The sequence below is a fragment of the Talpa europaea genome, assembly GCF_964194135.1.
Source record: "Talpa europaea genome assembly, chromosome: 3".
Classification (NCBI taxonomy): Eukaryota; Metazoa; Chordata; class Mammalia; order Eulipotyphla; family Talpidae; genus Talpa; species Talpa europaea.
The window spans coordinates 14,307,545-14,327,395 of NC_140069.1; the positions used below are offsets into that span (position 1 = coordinate 14,307,545).

Below are 19,851 nucleotides of genomic sequence, written 5' to 3' on the forward strand. Positions count from 1 at the left end.
TCTCACCTCAAGTTTTCAAACACTAACAGCTTATATTCTTTCTTCCCAAGAAAGTTTGTATCATGAACAGACTTGGAAGATAAAGACAGTATCTTGCTCTGGAGCAAAAGGGCAGATTTGTTTACTGTCCAGTACAATAGAGACAATGTTTTCCTCTGAGTCAGAACCCATGCTTGCTTCAAGACCATTACAAAAGATTCAGGTTACTCAAGCCTGGGGTTCCTATGAAATATGAAAGCCCAGCCCAGGTAGGTGTGATCTGGTCCTCATTGTGCTGTTCTGTGGGAACAAAGGCTTGGGGAACTAGTTCCAGAAAATGATGATACTCTATTACTGTTACTATCACAGCTATTACTGTCCTTTGGCCCAAAGCCAGGGGTCTCGTGCCTTCTGCCAAGCACCATGACAAGGTGGCAGACAAACTTGTTCCAAGTCAGTTAAATCTCAAGACTCTTAGCAGTTCCTGACATTAGTGATACACTATTAAGATCATTCCATGTCATTCTGATAAGCAGATGCAAAAGGCACCAACTTTTAACCCATTTTCACTGCAATCTTTGGACACTGCAAATAAGCTAAGAAGGCAGGAAACAATTATTTCAAGGTTCTCTGAAGCCACTAACTAACAGGGCAACACAGCAAACTACGAAAGCGGCATATATAATAGTATTAGAAGGTATTTTTTATTGAAGTTTAAAAAACAATTAATACCTATTTATGACACAACCTTTGAGACAATTTGCAGAACTCAGGATCTCAGTGTGAAAACCACTTCTCAACTAAAAGTGGAACAAAAGGAGCCAAATACTTAGAGACATTTTTTCTGGAACTCTAGCTCCACGGTTTAGAGGTTCAACCACTGAACCTCTCTTGAGCTCATGTGCCCCATCTCTATGATGGAACTAACTGTGGCTAAATCTGTGCACAGAATTGTACAGAATATCAAAGCTGTTCATGTATAAACTGCTTTGTAAATTCCAAAAAGGCAAGACAAGGTAAACTCTGCATACTGCTGCTTGTCATTAAAAGCAAGTTCTCTCCAGTCCCTTTCATGGTACAAGCTCAGCAAGCAGTCCAGAGCAATCACAGCATGCAGAGTCCTTTGTTCGTTCAACAAATATTTATTGTGCCAGGCAGCGGGAGGAACAGGAAAAAAGATCCTAGGGACAGGCACATGGGGAGGAACTTCTGATAAGATAAAACACGCAACAGGGCTTTTCCCCTTTGGATACAGTCTCTGTCTTCTATTTCTCGTCAATCCTTAAAGAAGAGAAAATATAAAGGAAGCAATGGGAACACACACAGATCTTTAAACCAATTCTTCAATCAGGTTTATCGTCCTAAGCAGAATAGACTACCAGTTGCTCGAGACAGAAGCTCCTGCTGTTGAGAAAACCAAGGCCTTTGGGGTAAAAAACTAAACTAAATTCTCTATGAAGCAAATCTAGGAGGGATTAAACTCCATGATAAGGCTGAGGTTCAATTTGAATTGCAAAGTCTCTACACTTGAAGATGAAATCCAGGTCAGCTTAAAATGTATGTTTCAATTATTTGTTTTAGTAAGGCAAGTCAAAAGTGTAGTTCAAATCTACATCCTCTTTTATATAGCTAACTCTGTTTCAGTATATAAAGCATTTGATAATCCTAAGCTCAACATTTTTCTTATAGATATCAATTTTGTGAACTTCTAGAATAAAATAAAATTCTGTAGTCTGGAACGTGCAACCAAAATATCCTTTATCATCTGAAAGAAGTATGTCCAGATTCAATGCTGTTCTTTTAAGTTACAGATATTTATCCTGTTTACTAGCTTTATTTGAAAACTAAAAACTCTACTGTTTGGGAGAATGTAACAGTAATGGCTATTACTATTACTATCACAGCTATTGCTGTAATGACAGTATGTCTGGGGCAATTGAGCTTGTGCAAAATTAAGCGGGGTCTACAAAGGGAAGGTGACAAGTAGACCTCAAACCCAATCTTGCTCTTAGTCATCATACTCCTTAATCTGATGATCTGGGCACCCCTCCTCCATGCCCCAACCCACCCATCGTAGAGTAGGTGCTATGTGATTAAGACATATTTCCAACTCCATGCAACCTTGGGAGGCAGCTGGAATTGAGGAGAGAGTTGCCAGTACTCCTGCACTACTTTTTCTACTGGTTACACTGGGAAGAAAAAAATAAGCAAGTACGGTGGAATGAGAAAGAGAACACAGAAATAGAAGATCAGCTCAGAGACAGAGCACTGGGGAGATTCAAGATCTACCAACCCAACGGATGGAAACTAGATATTTGGTGGCAAGCATGATAGCGTATATGCAGATGATATAGTATAAATGGATGATGATGTACAACCCTGGACACCTGAAACCTATATAATGTTATCATCCAATGTTCAGTTTTCTTAAAAAGTGATGAATGAAAGGAAAAACCAAAGATCTACCAACCAAATACTCCTGAGTTACATTATATTCATGTTTCCAAAGTGCTGAGAGATTATTCCTGTTACACATTCTGTTATCTGAAGTTCTTTCACCATTCATCTCTTAAGCTGAACGTGAACTTCCCCTGTACTTGACACTGCTTCTCCAGCCACTGACAAGACTAAACCTCCAAGTTATCCAATAACAATATTTTATGAAGAGAAAGGGCTGCAGCATCACTGCAAAGATCACGTCAAGTTTTGCAAGCTGACTTAAATATGGAAAGCATTATTTGAATACCAGTGATCTTATGATATCAATTTAATTTCTGGAAAAGAGAAAAGCAAACGATGAGAGAGTTTTCTCATAGTAAAAGGAACAGTTATGTAACCATCCCACATGGTAGAGCCAGGCTGAAGTCAAAATGATAAAAGATTCAAATAGCCTCAGTTCCGTCAACAGGGAATGTCACATGCAACATACTTCTCATAGAGCCTCTGGCCTCGCATGAAGGCCTTCACTTCGTTGTCCAACGGGAAGGTGCCATCATCCTTTCTAAAGCGGTAGAAGAGCTTGACATCCTTGAATTCCTTATGCTCATCACACACTGAAACACAATATATAACAAGAGGCAAGTGAGAAAAAAAAAAACACTTATTTAATGACTCAAATGAAATAAGATGCTAACTGAGAATTGTTTTACTAACTAATTTTCTAAGTACACAAATATCTACGATATGATTGAGTGCATGTAAAGTGTAACATCTGTTCCAGTACCTGGAGCAGAATAAGTGCTCAGAATTATTAACACCATCATTACCATCATTATTACTATCCATGAAAAGGATCACAAAATTCAATTTATCAATTATTCCACAATTTCTTTCTTTTTTAAAAAAAAAAGATATATTTATTTATACAAGAACTGGGGTACAGGCCAGAGGCACTGGAGGATGAGAGAAATCACCAGAGATAGAGCGAGGAACAGAACAGACAGACAACTGAAAACTCTGCTAGAGGAGCAGCGGGCAAGACAGGAGAAGTCTGCTGTGCCATGTGGGTATCTCTCTGGCCAGCTGGGAATTGAACCTGAGCTGAAGAGGCTGTGAACAGCTCCACAGCGCTGCGCTCAACCCACTGCATCACTGGGGAGGCCCATTCCACAATTTGTTTTTGAGCATGCTATTGCAGTAGGCCTCACTCTCAAGGAAAGTGCAGTCCATAAAGATTAAGAGGAATGTCAACATGTAAGTAAACCATGGTGTAATAAAGCCATGAAAAAGGTGAGATGAGACTGTTTGAGAGTCCAAAGGAGGAGCACTAGTATCCAAGTCACTTAACTTTGGGATATGGAAGCTTCTCTGAGGAGGTGGCACATAAATGGGCTTTGAAGAATGAGTAGAAATTAGTCAAAAACGAGAAGGAAGGACATTGCTGCCCAAGAGAATAACAGCAAGGAAAAGGTCTCAGGCAAGGTTAGAGATTTAAAGGGGACAAGTTCAAGAATATTTACTGAACCACTCATTGTAACAGCAAAAAATTAGAAGCAATGTAAATGTCCATCAGGAGGAGAATGGATAAGGATATGTTGGTGTAATTACACATGGCACAGGACACGGTAGTGAAAATGGACAAACTGGAGATACACACTGTCTACATGGATGAAGCTCAGTGAGCTGGTCAAGGTGCAAAAGAATAAACGTGCATCTCTTTAACAGCTTAAAACATTAAAATAGGAAGATACTTTGATGGTAGAGGCATGTGCAGAAAGTCCATGGAAATAAAATGTCTCTTGGAGGGAAGAAGGAAATATAACTGGACAGAGGTACACAGGGGACATATAAAGTAAAATGTGTTATTTCTTAAATGGGTAGATTCAGTACTGGAATAGAAGTAGTTCTGGGGGTCTCCCTGGTGTCACAAGGGGTTAAGTTGCAGCACTATGAAGCTATCCGCAGCCACTGCAGCATGGCATGAGTTCAATCCCCAGCCAGGGAGCTGACCCACAAGATGCACCAGACCTCTCCTGGCTCACCCGTTGCTCCCCTCAGCAGTGAATTTCAGTCAATCCACCTGTTCTGCTCCCCACTCTGTCTCTGGTGAATCCTCTCACCCCCAACCCTGCACTTCTGACCTGTACCCCACCTCTTGTGTGCATAAATAAATCTTAAAAAAAAAAAAAAGATGTAGTTCTTTGTTCCTCTCAGGGTACCTTGACTGTGCCACCTCACTCACCATGATGAATAATGCCCCGGTCTGCTAATTTCTGCATGAGTTTAATTGCAGTCTCTCTGTCAGAAGTCTCTTTGTGCTCAATCAACCAGTCAATCAGTTCTTTTGCGACAAAACAGTTTGGGTAGGTCTTGAGATGATGTCTTCTATCTTTAATAACCTTCTCTTCATGCAGCCTGAGCCTGAAAAGAAAATTGAGCAATCACTTTCAGATTTTTCATGACAACACAAATGATTAAACCATTCCTAGAGAAGAGTATCAGAATGGGAGCTCTAAATGCATTAGTGTCCACCAAATATCTTTAACAATGGTTGATTTCCGTACTGTCAGAATCCAGGAGGTGATTCTCCCATCCAATCTAGAGATGACACAGGAAAAATGGGTGAGAAAACCAACCTCGGCTCCCTAGAGGTCTCCTACCTCTCAGGAGGGTGAGAAAAGCTCTTTCCCATTGCACTGGCTCACTCCCCCCTCTTCTATTTCTCCATCAGGATTAGGGCTTCAACCAACCAACCAACAAAAACAAGAAATCTGCTGCAACAGGGTAGTTTCTCCTCATCACAGGTAGCCGAGGGTCCACCATATTTACATTCATTTATTCACATAATAAATACGAGTGAGGGTCTACTACCTGCCCATTAGAGACACACAGTTTTGGAAAATACAGAGAGACACTTGGCTCTGTAGGCCTTGTTTTTCTTTTTTCTTTTTTTTTTTAAGATTTATTTATTTATACATACAAGAACTTGGGTACAGGCCAGAGTTGTGACAGAGTGGGGAACAGAACAGGCAGATGGACTGAAATGCACTGCTGAGGGCAGCAGTGGGAGAGTCAGGAGAGGTCTGCAGTGCCATGTGGGTAGCTCCCTGGCCAAGGATCGCACTTGTGCTACAGTGGCTGTGGACAGCTTCATAGGTTGCGTCTTAACCCCTTGAGCCACCAGGGGGGCCCTCTGTAGGCCTTGTTTTTATACGAACAATGATTAATCCTTTGGTGAGCATTTTTCAAAGACTAACTCACTTAATGTTAACATCAGTTTCATGAGAAGTCATTATTACTGTAACTGTGTAATCTCCATAGACAGGAGGGTTTCCATGTTCCCTGACCCACGTAAGGAAGGGAGGGTCATAGGGAAGCTAGAAAGGATCGGGGGGACAAAACTTGGAAGAGGCATGTGGAGAAGAGATATGTGAAGAAGCCGCTCTTGCTTCCCAACCTTGGATTTGTATCATCAGTCTTGCATTTACTTTTTACTTCTTGGTGAAGGGCTTGAATTGGGTGATCACAAGGTTTGCTTTCTCCCTACTTTGCCAACATGGCTCCACCTCCTTATCAACTTAATATTGGTGAGAAATGGGCATAAAGCACCCAACAGTGATGTGACCTGGGCAAGCGACTTCATGTCCCTTTCTTCCTCAGTAAATGGAGGAATTAGGCCTACCAAGTCCTTGGTGGTGTTGAGATTTGGGGGTATAATGTGTATTCAGCACCACCGTATTGCCTGGCACATAACAGGTCTCATTCTCTTTCCTCCTCATCCTAAATCACAAACTTATCCCCCTCTGGTGTGCTTTTTGAGCAGAATGCACTGAAGGCATTGAATGGGTCTGGCTATCACAAGGGTTGCCATTAGGTGCTGAGCACACACTGGGCTGGAGCGTCCAGGCTCAGATGCCCTTCCTTGCTAGACCACTGCTAGGGGCTGAACTATGTTCCCTAAAATCGACATGTGGAGCCCCATATTCCTCATACTCAAGACTGTATTTGGAGACCGGGTCTTTAAAAGTGAATTAAATTGAAATGAGATCATGAAGATGGAAGCTAACTCAAATGAGTAGCATTCTTGTAAGAAGGGACTGTGCAAAAACACAGGGAGAAGAAGGTTATTTACAAGCCCTGGGGCGAGGCCTCAGAAAAAACCAACCCCACCAACTCCTTAATCATCTCCAGGACTGTGAAAAAGTCAATTTCTGTTATTTAAACCAGCCAGTCTGTGGTACTTTGTTATGGCTGCTGATCTGCCTAAAATAACCACCAACTGCTTGAAACTGGAGTCTCCTCAGGAGTCTGCCATGAAGGGCTCAGTTGGGGCGGCTCAGCGGGGAAACAGAGGAGGAGAGACTGAGAAGTCTAACAGCTGTAACTGCATAGAAAGAAATGAAATCTTAACTGAGTTCCTACTACACGCTGTGCTGTACTACACATTTCCACACATGCTGACGGCTTGGTCTGAAGGCTTGCAGCCCCGTCCACAGGTTGAAATACCAGTCCCTAAAATGTCAATGATGAGGACAGTTGGGAAGACAGGACTCAGAATATGAAGAGCTGGCTCTCGTCCTGACAGCAGCAGTAATTCCAGACCACTGAATATCTGATCGCCAGAGTCCTCACTGGAAAGACAGGGATGTGGTCCCCCCTGTTTACCTGGCCCCACTGTCAGCAAGCTCACTCACGAGAATAAAGAGAGCAGTTGAGACCTTCCCAAGTATTGCAGTTTTAACTTCTTTGTTGGCATCAATCCTCATAACAACTCCCTGAGGTCGGTAATGTTAAAACCACAAAGGATACCATGTAGATATGTAATTATTAATACAAAATAAATGAACCCTAATTAAAAAGAACACATTCACATGAGCGAAAGTCATCCCATGAATCCCTCTAATTAATTCAGTGACAATGACACTGAGTAATTTGTTGAACATGCTGGAAGCGGCAGGATGTGAAACATTAATTCTTAGACATGATGTCTGTCACGAACCCAGGAAGAATGAAGACCAATTCATTTAGAAATTGAAATGTGGAACAAGCTACCATATAATTTGGTGGAGGAGGAATATGTTATGAGCCAAGGGAAGAGTTTGAGCTCCTGTAACCTTTCCAACTTAAAAAAAAAATAATTATTCGGTAATGTTTATCTTTAAATACTACAGAACAGAGCCTTTCAGTGACTATCCTTCCATGAACCCTGAGCTCGGTGCTAATTCTTGAGCATGTGGATTCCTACCGGGACCCACCTGCAATGGAGGGAGAAGCGCTAAATGCCAACCATTCCATCCCACTAGGGCCCTGGTACATTTCCATGTTTAAAAATCCCCCGAGCAGAATAATGATGGAGAGGAAGTAACTTTGGATCCTAAAGCTAGCCGAGAACTTGCTATTTTTGACATATTATGAGAGGTAAAATATATTCAATAATCATGCTACTATCTTTTTTCTTTTGTAATCAGAAATAGGTAGCTCTAAAAATGAGCATTGAAGTGGGTATTCCAGAGGAATTATCCCAATAAAGAGATAAGAGTGTCCACACTGCAAAACATAACCAAGTGTTTTGCCTGCCTAGTAGGTACTTAACCAAATATTCAGTGAACAAATGAAGGCACAAGAGCACTAACAGAAATAACACCATTTTCAAAGAGGTAGGGAGGCTTCTCCTCCTTGGCTCCTACTGCGCAACTTAGTAAACACCTATTGTCATAGAATCTATCGTATTTTTTTTTTAAACTATTTACATTCCCACTTCTAGGGTAGTCAATTCCAAAGTATTAATCCCCAGTGTGTGTGTGCTTTAAAAAAGCATTTTCTTTTGGGCCTCCCGTGGTGGCGCAGCGGATGAGCGCTGGGTTGCGAGGCTGCCTGCAGCCTCTGCAGCGCCAGTTGGAATCCTGGCCACCGGCGAGGGTTCCCCCGCCCCCCGCCCCCCCCCACACACACGCCTTTTTTTTTTTTTTTTTTTACTTGAACTAGACTTACCCTATACAAGTTTCACAACTTTTATCATACTAGTAGCATGCAAGTCTCCTAGAAGGGGATAGCAAGCAAAATTTCAATGTCTTTTTGGGGAAAAAAAAGAAGGAAATTTTGTGAATCCCTTGAGGAATAGCATTCTCTAGAAAGAAGTCACAAAGTGTTGAGCTAGGGGCTAACAGCCACTTTAACACAGCATTTTGGCTGGTCAGATCAGTCATGTCGTTTACCATCCTCAACATGTCTTTTGATTGAAAACTGTCTTCACACCTAACCCACCCCAGGCAGGATTCAAAAGCTCAGTCTGGGCCTCCCTGGTGGCCGAAGGGGTTAAGTCTCAGCACTATGAAGCAATTTGCAGTCACTGCAGCACAGTTCCATCCCCGGCCAGGGAGCTGACCCACATGGCACAGCAGACCTCTCCTGTCTCACCTGCTGCTCCCTCAGCAGTGTAGCCTGTACCCCAGCTCTTATATGCATAAATTTAAAAAATCTTTAAAAAATAAATAAATAAATACATAAATAAATAAGTAAATAAATAAAAAGCTCAGTCAGTTTGCTGCTGTGAAACACTTTGACCCTGTGTGTAGAACACAGCCCCAGGCAGTTCAGTAAGAGCCAGTATGAGATTCTGCCCAGTCTAAGGGACAGCAATTAGCTAAGCCAGGCAGAATGGGTCCCTCCAAGATCCAACCTAGAGCTAAAGTTCTCTATTTGTGCCCTGAGACCTTGTCTTCAAGTGGAGACTAACCCAGACGTCACTGTGTAAAACCAAGCAGTGTGAGGTGTGCATGTGTTCAAAAAGGTAGGGCCGGGTCTCCCCTGGTGGCGCAGCGGTTGAGCGCTGGGCTGCGAAGCTGCCCGCAGCCTCTGCAGCACCAGTTTGATCCCCGGCAGCCAGCGAGGGTCCCACATGGCGCGCAGACCTCTCCTGCCACGCCCGCTGCTCCCCTCAGCAGTGTGTTGTCAGTCTGCCTGGTCTGCTCCCCGCTCTGGCTCTGATGAATCCTCTCACCCTCCCACGCTTCTGACTGTACCCAGTGCTTATATAAATTAATTAATTAATTAATTAATTTTTAAAAAAAAGGTAGGGCCCCAGGTCCAGAGTTCATCCTGGTGCTCTCTCTGGGTTCTCCCACTTACACCCTCCATATGGCCCAAACTAGCTACATGAATTCCTAAGCCAAAGGTAAAAACACCTCAGGACTAGAAGACCCCAACCAGGAGTGGGGGGAGTAGTGGGATGGGGGTGGGGTGGGGTGGATAGACCAGCACAGAGAGGCTGAGAGGGCAGGAGAAACAGCTCCTGAAACCCGAAGGAGAGATGGCAACACATCCTGGTGCACCTTGGTTCTTTAGAGTTTTCCAGTTCTTCTTCCAAGCTAAGCACACCTCAGTAATAACCACAACATCATGTGGCCACGTAAGTTTCTATTCCCTAGATCCAGAAGAACCTCATCAACGCAGGTTCTAGAGTGCTCCTCCTCCTGAGACCACCCACCCACCCAGGCTTGCTCCCGGGCTTCCTCACTTACTCTCACCTCCCAGGTACATGCACAGTGAATTCTTCCCCATCCCCTGAGCAAGCCTTCACCCTTCCTGCTTCAACTCCAGACAGGGACCCCTCTGCTTAGAATGCTCCCTCCTCCTGCTTTCAACACTCTGAAAGACTCCACTTCCTCTTCAGCTGGAAAGGCACTTCCTCTGAACATTTTCACAGCCTGCTGGAGCCAGACAGCAGCCTCCTGTCCTCTGTCCTCCCACAATAGTTTAGTCACCAGGGTCTCCCTGGTGGTGCAAGGGGTTAAGCACCGCACTATGAAGCAATCCGCAGCCTCTGCAGCAACAGTTCGATCCCTGGCCAGGCAGGGAGCAACCCACATGGCGCAGCAGACCTCTCCTGTCTCGCCCGCTGCTCCCCTCAGCATTACATTTCAGTAGATCTGCCTGTTCTGCTCCCCACTCTGTCTCTGGTGAATCCTCTCACCCCCTGCATCTCTGGCCTGTACCCCAGCTCCTGTGTGCATAAATAAATAAATCTTAAAAAAAAATAGTTTAGTCACCAGTAAAGCACCCACCCCACTGTATTACAGGTTTATGAGGTGGGATACAAGGCAGAGTTGCTTGTTTATTTTTTAAAAAGATTTATTTTTATTTATTTATGCATACCAGAGGTGTGAGGGGTGAGAGGATTCACCAGAGACAGGGTGGGAAGCAGAACAAGGGGATCTATTGAAATACACTGCTGAGGGGAGCAGCAGGAGAGACAGGGGAGGGTCTGCTGCCTCATGTGGGTCAGCTTCCCGGCCAGGGATTGAACTCAGGTCCCAGTGGCTGGCAATAGCTTGACAGTCCTGAGACTTAACCCCTGCACCACCAGGGAGGCCCTTATTTATTTTTGCAACAATTGCATCAAGCACAGGGGACAGATCTTCCCTGATGTGAAAAATCAATTTGTGCAAAATATGCACTCAGTTTTCAAGTGGCAAAGGGCAGAACAGTCTTCTGACGCACCTTGTCCCAACCACCCTGAACCCCTGGGGAGTCAAACCCTCTTTACTGCTGTTGCATTTTCCTTCCCACTGGCTAAGGAATTTAAATACAAAAACCATCTTCCCATCATTCTTCTCAGACAGCTTGGTTCACAAGCTTTAGTCAAGGTGATTTGGTAATGTTCTATTCCTGCCTAGCTAACCAGCTGCCAAAATTGCATCAGACAATTTCCTCTCCCAGCCTTAGGAGAACAAACACCCTGAGTGCAGGGTGTTAATAATTTCTACAAAATTACCATCCATCTGATAAGAAATGTAGAAAATGTTTTTCAAAAAATAGCTTGCAAAGAACTGCAGTGGGTTGTGGGACCCAGGGAACAAAGGAGAGACGGAAACTACATTTTCTCATTGAAAAACAGCATCATAAATCTCAGCCAAAGTAAACAGCTTAATTAAAAAACACGGCAAGCCAGGCTGATGGGTGAGCCTGGCTGTGGCACTGGCTTAGATGTGCTTCATGCCAAAGCTATTGTCCTTTCCAGATGTTCAACAATAGCCAACATTTGTCCTTATGGATCAGAGAACTCTGAGAAAATCATTCTTAATCATTGACCTTTGAAATGTCCTCAGTCTAAAAGGATGAAGGGAGGGCCTCCCTGGTCGCACAAGGGGTTAAGCACTGGACTAGGAGGCAATCTGCTTCAATCCCCGGCCGGCCAGGGAGCTACCCTCATGGCACAGCAGACCTCTCCTGTCTCACCCGCTGCCCCCCTCAGCACTGTATTTCAGTCAGTCTGCCTGTTCTGCTCCCCGTTCTGTCTCTGGTGAATCCCTTCACCCCCCCCCATCTCTGGCCTGTACCCCAGCATAAATAAATATGCATAAATAATAAATAAATTGTATTCATAAATAAATCTTTAAAAATAAATGAAAGGATAAAGGGTGAAAAAAAAGACAGGAACACATGAAACTTAACACACCGCATATCCTCTTAAAGTTCAGATTTATTTTACAATTAAGATTTTTAGTTACCAAAATAATTCTTGCTCATGGTAGATAATAATTTTATATGTGTAAATGATGCTCGGTGGTAGACTGATTGTTCAGGCTAGGACATGGTTCTACTATTGTATCTACTCTACTAGTGTAGAGGAATTGGTTCTACTATTGTATCTACTTTGGAACATGTTCGACATTTTCCTTGCTCCCCAGTCCCCCCACCCCTTTCCAAAGGAGCCCAATATCAAGAGTTGCTTATGTATATGTATTTTTGTAAAACCTGTTATTAGGAACACATGTATGGCTCTCTCTGTGTATTTCTATGTGAAATAAGATCACAATATACATCTCATGTAGTTTTACTTCCAGAAGGTACTTGAATTCTCTCAGCCTGATAAGAACAACATAACAAATACAGACAATAATAGGAAGAAAAGAGTATAGAACTGGTCGATGCAAACAGAACACATTTGCTTCTGGAAAGCCAGAAAGAATTGGCCTCAGACCACACACACACACACACACACACAAACACACACACACATGGAAAGCTATAGTCACCACCATCACCAGTGGTAATGGAAACGCCAAATGTTCCACCATGAACCCTCCTTACGGCAGGGTGATAAGCAATGATTTTGTGAATCAGAAACAAAGTCAGAGCCATCAACTCTAATCAAAGACCATCTAGGCCCTAAGTCCTCAGTAGAAAGGCAGCAAAGTTCCGAGAATGCTGTGTGTCACATTACTGCCATGAACAGAGATGGTATACACACCCAGGAAGGAAGCATAGTTCTTGTACTATCTTTGGAATCATGATGAGGTTGTATTAGAAGAAATAAAAATAATAATACCTTATAGATTCATACACTGGCAGAACTCAGTCTAACAATATCTCTGAATCAGCACTGTCATACCCAAACGGCAGATAAGGAAGTGAGCTCAGAAAAATTAAACTGATCTGCATAACTCATCTCTTTAACAAAGAGTAGAGCTAGGACTTGAACCCAGATTTCTATGATTAGACAGCTTTCCATACCATCAAACTTTAAACGGCAGGAGCACCTGTCCTCTGACTATTTGGTACTCATCTAAGTTAAGAAGCAGAAAAAATTTTCTCTTTGGGAAAGTGACAAGGTCAAGAGGAGAATTTATGCAATTTATACATCCCATAGATATGGCTATATAAGTACAAATGGGGCTCAGAGAAGTGCCTACAAAAGAAATCATTACCTGGTTAATGTTTGCATGGAGCACATAATGTATGATTAAGATATCACTCCTGGAGGCGGGGACAGGAAATGGGCCTGCTGAGTCTCACCATCCCTAAGAGTTAGTATCAGTTCCTGCGGGGCACATAACAAACACTGTCTAATGATGTGTGCATAAAAGTTCAGGAGGCCCTTTTAAATCCCTCTCATTCTTGAGATAACAGGTAAATATAGGGCCACACAGGAAAGCTTCTAAGTCAGCTTCTTCTCACATTAGCCCTGAGATTTTTACTGAAATGTCACTCTGCCTGGACTCCTCTAATGCTGTGGAGAAACAAAAGGGGTGCCATCAGCACCTCCAGTCGGGATCAATTCTGCCACTGAGTCAGAAGCAAGTATTCTTCCCACCTGCGGAGCACCTTTCTGAGAATGTCAAGATTTTCTTTTCCAAACAGGCTATTGTTTGTTTACATGCCACACCCAGGAGGATCAAACCTCTAATTGCCATCCTCCAGGTGAAGAAATATCTAGAATGGTTCATGTAAACTGCTGAAGACTGTGACTCACAGGCACACAGGGGGTTACTGAGTGAAGGTTCCTTTCCGACTTGAAGAGGGATTGGACAGATTCTTGCTGCTTGGCAGCTGCCTCCAGCCCTGGGCCCCTGACCGCCAGCCCCTCTATAATGGGAGGACACTGCACCCTGACTCTGTCCTTCAAAAACACAGGGCTTTGTTCTTCACTCAGAACGGTGGTTTTCAAATGGGGGTATAAACACTGCATCTCTTCCTCTGCCTTTCTACTCCAGGATCAGGCTGCCACCTGAATATTCCAGTGAGGGCTGAGAAAGAATAGTTCCAGGTAAGAGGGGGATCTCAGTGGCATGAATTAGTGAATTACAATAACTTCCTGATGACTCATTCTCATCATTCACTGGTTATAGAGCCAGGGAGCCAGACCCACTGGTTCAATACAAGTCCCATCCATTACTGGCTGTGTAACTTTGGACAAGTCTCAGTGCCCTGCCTTTCTCATCTGTAAAATGGGGAATTTTTAAATATTATAAAAAAATCTATCTCACACTGTGAGGATGAGACACTTAGCATATGGTAAGTTTGCAATAAATATCACCTCTGACTGCTATTGTTATTATTACTATGTAATATATTTCAAGTCAGATTTTGTCAGAAGCACCATCAAGACGCCACTAAGTATGCATTTCAGTTACTTTTCTAGGACAAATACCGTCCTCGGTTGCCTCCCACTGTTTTCCAGTATGGAGGTAGGAATTCACACTACATTTGTTCATGTCTCTGGGAGTGAATCAACAACAATTGGCGGGGGGCTGGTAATGTAACAGGGTGGTCCCCAGGAAAGGGGGAGGTTCCCTGCCCCACCCAAGGGAGGGTGGAGCTGAGCAGGAAGAGAAGAAGCTGAAGGAGAGACTGAGGAAGGAAGAAGCAGGATGGAGCCAGGAGACCTGGAGGAGGCGCATGGAGCCTAGAGACACGTGAAGAAACTGCGCTTGTCTTTTGGTCTTGGACTGGGTGACACAGATGTGGGTGAGACCCATGGGGAGGTGACAATGGCAGCTTTTATCTTGATGTTGATTTTGCTCTTTTCCTTCCGGGCTTGTCTGGTTATTTCTGACCCTTTGCTGTGGGTCCCCACTGGAAAATGCTTTAGACTTGTGGCAGGCTTTGGGGCCTTGCTCTGGGCCGATCCCATATGGATGGACTTTTACCCACAAGGGGACGGGTAACTTTGGGTGCTTGATTTAGAAACTAGATTCTTTGCCTTTCCTGTATTGTTTCCTAGTTTTATTAAAGTTCCTTCCCATTAAAGTCTCCTATGTTTTGTGTTGATGCGGCGGATGGCAGAACCCATTTAGAATAGGCAGGTTTGCGGGGCTTGGGCTGCCCCTCTCCCTGTCCTATAACAGTAACTGCTGAAGAGACTAGACTATCTTTGTTAAGGCCTTAGAAAGTGAGTCACATAGAAGCAGGGACAGGTAAAAGCAGAGGGAACTGCAGGTATGAGAGAGGGCTGGTCGTTCTCTGAAAACAGAGGTCTTGCTCACTGTCAGCTTTGCTAGAACCTTCTATGGTATCAAACCAACGGATAACTAAAATCACTGAATTGCATCAACTGGGAAGAACCTTGTCTAGTGGGCCACCTAGTTCAAGTCCTTCCTGACATCACCAGTTCACAATGGGAAAGCTGAGACTTAGAAGTTAGGTGACCTGCCCACATTCTCTTACTGGAACTGCCACTTTGGCCTCTGGGCTCTGAAAAGACTATCTGTTGAAGTCCACTGTGGGAACAGGCTGTTGTCAGTCCAGAAGGAGTGACCCACCGATGAGCAAGCGGGTTTGAATTCTGTCTGCGGCAGCCGGACAGAACTGGTAACTCCCAGTCCTAACTCACTCTTAAGAAAGGCACTGCCTTCTAGATCAACAATTAATGTTGGAAACTGAAAACTTCATCCCTGACAACAGTCTCAGAGTCAATTTTATTTATTTGTTTATTTTTCCATAACTTTATTTTGAGGTAACACTGGTTTGCCACACTGTATGTGATTTAGAGAAATAGGTTCACAACTCTTCAGGTGTGCATCACCATACACACCACCAAAGAACTGAAAAGCTCCTCCTTGGTTCCCCACCTCCTCAATTCTGCATTTAGATGTCTAGGGCTTGTGTTGATTTAGTTTTGTCTTTTCCTTTCCTTTGTTACTTTATATTCCAAATGAGTGAAATCATCTGGTAGTCTCTCTCTGAGTTATTTCACTTGGCAGAATCCACTCTAGTTGCATCCATGTTATTGCAAATGGCAAGCTCATGTCTTTTTATAGCTGAGTCATATTCTATTGTATCTATATAAGCACATCTTTATCTATTCATCTGTTGGGCACTTAAGTTGTTCCCATAGCTTGGCTATTGTAAACAGAGCCACAATGAACATGAGTGTAAACAATCTTTCAAAGTAGCTTTTCCCTACTCTTCAGGTAAAAACCCAAGAGAGTGATTGTTTGATCATATGGTAGGTCTAGTATTTTTAGTATTTTGAGAAACCTCTAAACTTTTTGTCTGTAGGGGCTGGACCAATATACTTTTCCATCAACAACTATGAGGGTTCCTTTTTTTCCACACCGGTACCAACATTTGTTCTTTCTGTTTGCTTGTTTTATTTAATGGGCCATTATTCAGGTATAAGGTAGTTTTAATTTACATTTCCTGGAAATGCAAATTAAACGATGAACATTTTTCCATGTGCCTGTTGGCCATCTGTATGTCTTCTTTGGAGAAGTGATTATTTAGCTCCTCTGTCAGGGCCAATTTTAGACAAAGAAAAAATATGTGGAAAAGTTACATACAAAAAAAATCATGAAATAACTAAAATATTGTTCAGTACACCTTCTCCTCTGTGAATTATGGAAAATACATGCCAGGTGAACCAAAGGCGAAAGGAGAGGGTCAAATAGGAGAAGGTGAGAGCAGTGTCCTTCAGACAGAACCTGCATTAAGATCCTCTAGAGAACTGGGGCCCACCTCCTAAGTATCTAATAGAGCAGGTATGGGTGGACCCCAGAATTTGCATCTCTAACACATGCATTGGTGAGGCTGATGTTGCTCCTTAGGGAGCAAACCTGGGAGAGTTCAGTGGGCTGGGATGAGAGAAAAGCAACAATAAAAAAAGGGCAGGTGATGATGGAGGCAGGAAGGAAAGGAGCTCATTAGCTGAGCTCTGGTCCCAGCAGAGCTGTGGCCTGGCAGTGGGAGAGGGTCTCCGGGACCCGACATGCTTCCAGGCACTGGCATGTCCTCCCTAGGAATCAAGAACCTGGTGGGTCTACAGCCCACACCAAGCGGAAGCTCTAAAAAGACTGATGCATGAATTCATTCCAGAGTCAAACTTACGGTGTGATCTTTAGGGATCACTTTGACTTCCTTTAAATAGTCACTGAGCCTTGCTTAGGTGCATGACAATTCCAGTTCAATAAAAGGGCACAGCAATCTTGTTTTATAGACAGGTCTTTGGCTGAGGAACAAGTGACAAGCTCATGCATAATAAATGTAATCAGTCAGGCAGCAAGTGCTAATGTTCCCATTTTGACTAGGAGGAAGTTTCAAGTAGGAAGGTGTTTTGAATTCAAGAGAATGGGGAAAGAGTAGTCCCAGGATCTGGGAAGGAAACCCAAAGAGGAAGCAGGGCTCAGAAAGAGGACTTGACAATTGTCCTAGCAGTCACCTTCACAGGCCAGATGCTCATGGTGTCCTGGAAGAGGCAGAACCCTCAAAACTATAGCAGAGCAGTTTCTGTCTAGGTAATGATGTCTGGGAGGCAGGGAGGTGCAGTCTCTTACCAAATTAGGACCTCAGTTTCCCAGTCTGGAAATGAGGAAGCTGACTAGATTTATCTTTTCCAATTCTAACTTCTGTTTTTATAGACACTCTGATGAGCCTCCAGGGTAAATCCTCACTGACAAGATCAAAATAGAACAAACTGTTTGAGGCACATTTTGTACTGAAAAGATCTACCACAAACCACAAGGCCAGGAAGCACAAAACAGCAAATTTCATTTCCTTTGGGCTTCCAAACAAGGACGAACATATCAAAGTGAATCTTGCGCTAAGCATGTACAAACACTGGCTAGAGTTACAATCCTCTATTTTCAGCTCCCTGGACAGAAGCTGCCAGACTTCCAACGTGCCATAGGCTCTGGGTGTGTGGGTCTATTAACATGAGAATAAGTGAGGTTTCTGGGGGTTTAAAAATATTTCGAAAGTTCCCAAAAGTGTTATCAGGGAAATCTGTGGCTATGGTGTAGGCTGCTTTCAGTTAAGGTGCTTGTATAAGATTTCTCAGACAACATACTTTTACAGCGCCCCTACTGGATTCGAGGTATAGAGAAAGCACTACCCAGGGCAGATGTTTCTGTAGTTCAAGGACCACATCACTGAACTTGCACATATGAGAGTGCACACATGTGTGTGCGCACACACACACATACACCCCCCCCCAGTCAAGGTCTCCATGCTGAATCTCTCCAATAACATTTTTCTTTTCCACTATTTCCTCTTTTCCTCTGTTTTAACCAAATGCATCATCTTTCTGGCTTCTGTCCCTAAATGTATGCTATCCCTCTCCCAGGATATGCTCCCGATTTCCCCACATCCACGCTCTAAAGTCTAGCTTGACTCAACTTTCTATGTCTCCACTCATCTCCAAACAGATAGGATCTAATCGCTCTGATTCCTCTATGATAATTTTAGGCGGTGATCATATTTACTCATATATTATTTGATATTTCTTTATTCTCACTTGCATACATTCTCTCTTCAACCATACTATGAATTCTATCAGGAAAGAATTATCTCATTTTTCTTTCTTATTTCCCAAAGTATCTGGGACAAGGCTAATGATAAATGATACTCGGTTAATAAAAAGGTTTGAGTTTCTAGGTGGAAATAAGGTTGAACACAGTATGGAAACAAAGGTTAAATCTCTAGTTTTGGGCTTTTGATGGTTCCCTGCAACCCAGGTGGATCATAACCAGGAGACTTCTTTGGAGTGCTTTTGCCATTGCCTTTCTCTTATTAGGAAGGAGTCTGCAGACCACCCTTGTGTTTCAGTGGAATAGGTGTCCCCCAAAAGGATCAGACAGCCTTTTGTCAAAATGCCCAGAGTAAGCATTTTCCAATACCTGTCACCTTGGTGTATAGTGCCAGGTCCAGAAAGAAACTATTACTATTACCTAAAGAGTGAAGGTTATAATTAGGGATTGAGGATTACCTGCACTTTTGTGACATATCCAGAAAGAACCTTTTTATCAGACAAACTTATCTTAAAGGAGGGAAAACATCTAGAGACAAGGTTTTGTCATATGATATCATCCTTCCTCTGTCCTTAATACCCTAGCCTCCTTACAGGATACAAACCCCAAAATTTGTCCCATTTACCTTAGTAATTTAGAGCCATGTATGTTGTTTAAATGGGTCTCCTACGAATCTTTCTGATGTTAATTTGTTTGTTGTCCAGCCTCAGAAGAACCCAGAATGGTGGAGGGCAAATCAGGCAGACATCAAAAGGCTGGAGGCTGCCTGTTTCCAGGGACCGTTGCAGAGGAAGAGAGCCAGGTATTCTGGCAAGTCTAAACAGCATGGTAAAGAATTTTCCCATGTTGTTTTACCACATTGGACTCTGATCTATCTTTCTCTTTCTGTAGAAATCTAATGGGAATAGAGGTAAGAGAGATTACATTTCTTTTTTTTTAAGATTTATTTATTTATACATACAAGAATTGGGGTACAGACCAGAATTGCAGGGGGTGGGAGCCTTCACCAGAAACAGAGTGGGGAACAGAACAGGCAGACTGAAACACACTGCTGAGGGGAGCAACAGGCGAATCAGGAGAGGTCTGATGCGCCATGTGGGTATCTCTCTGGCTAGGGATTGAACTTGTGCTGCAGTGGCTGCGGGCAGCTTCATAGGTTGCATCTTAAACCCTTGCACCACCAGGGAGGCCCAAGAGATATTACATTCCTATTTAAATTTTATCGGTAGGAGAAAACACTGGCAAAGCTAACTTTTGGGTACTGCATTAAGATTTAAGGGTTCCATCCTTAATTTTGGTTGATCCTTTTCTCCCAGAGAAGGTCTTCTGTGTTATTTGCTCATGGCATGTGTTAAGTTTGTCAGAGATTTCCAGTTTGGGACTTGGGACAGGTTTCTTCCATACTGGG

At 43.3% G+C, this 19,851-nt stretch overlaps 1 protein-coding gene across 2 annotated transcripts in view; it reads right to left on the reverse strand.

The window, feature by feature from the left end:
• Nucleotides 1-19,851, reverse strand: part of DEPTOR (DEP domain containing MTOR interacting protein) — a gene marked incomplete at its 5' end in the record, with an annotated part of 117,958 nt that overhangs the window by 68,393 nt on the left and 29,714 nt on the right. The window contains 2 exons of one of the 2 annotated variants that reach the window (XM_084230890.1): nt 2,909-3,032; nt 4,661-4,839. The exons of the other annotated variant lie outside the window; for it this stretch is intronic. Of the exons in view, the coding sequence (XP_084087016.1) occupies nt 2,909-3,032; nt 4,661-4,839 (303 nt within the window). The remainder of the gene's footprint in view (nt 1-2,908; nt 3,033-4,660; nt 4,840-19,851) is intronic. 2 annotated transcript variants of the gene reach the window in all.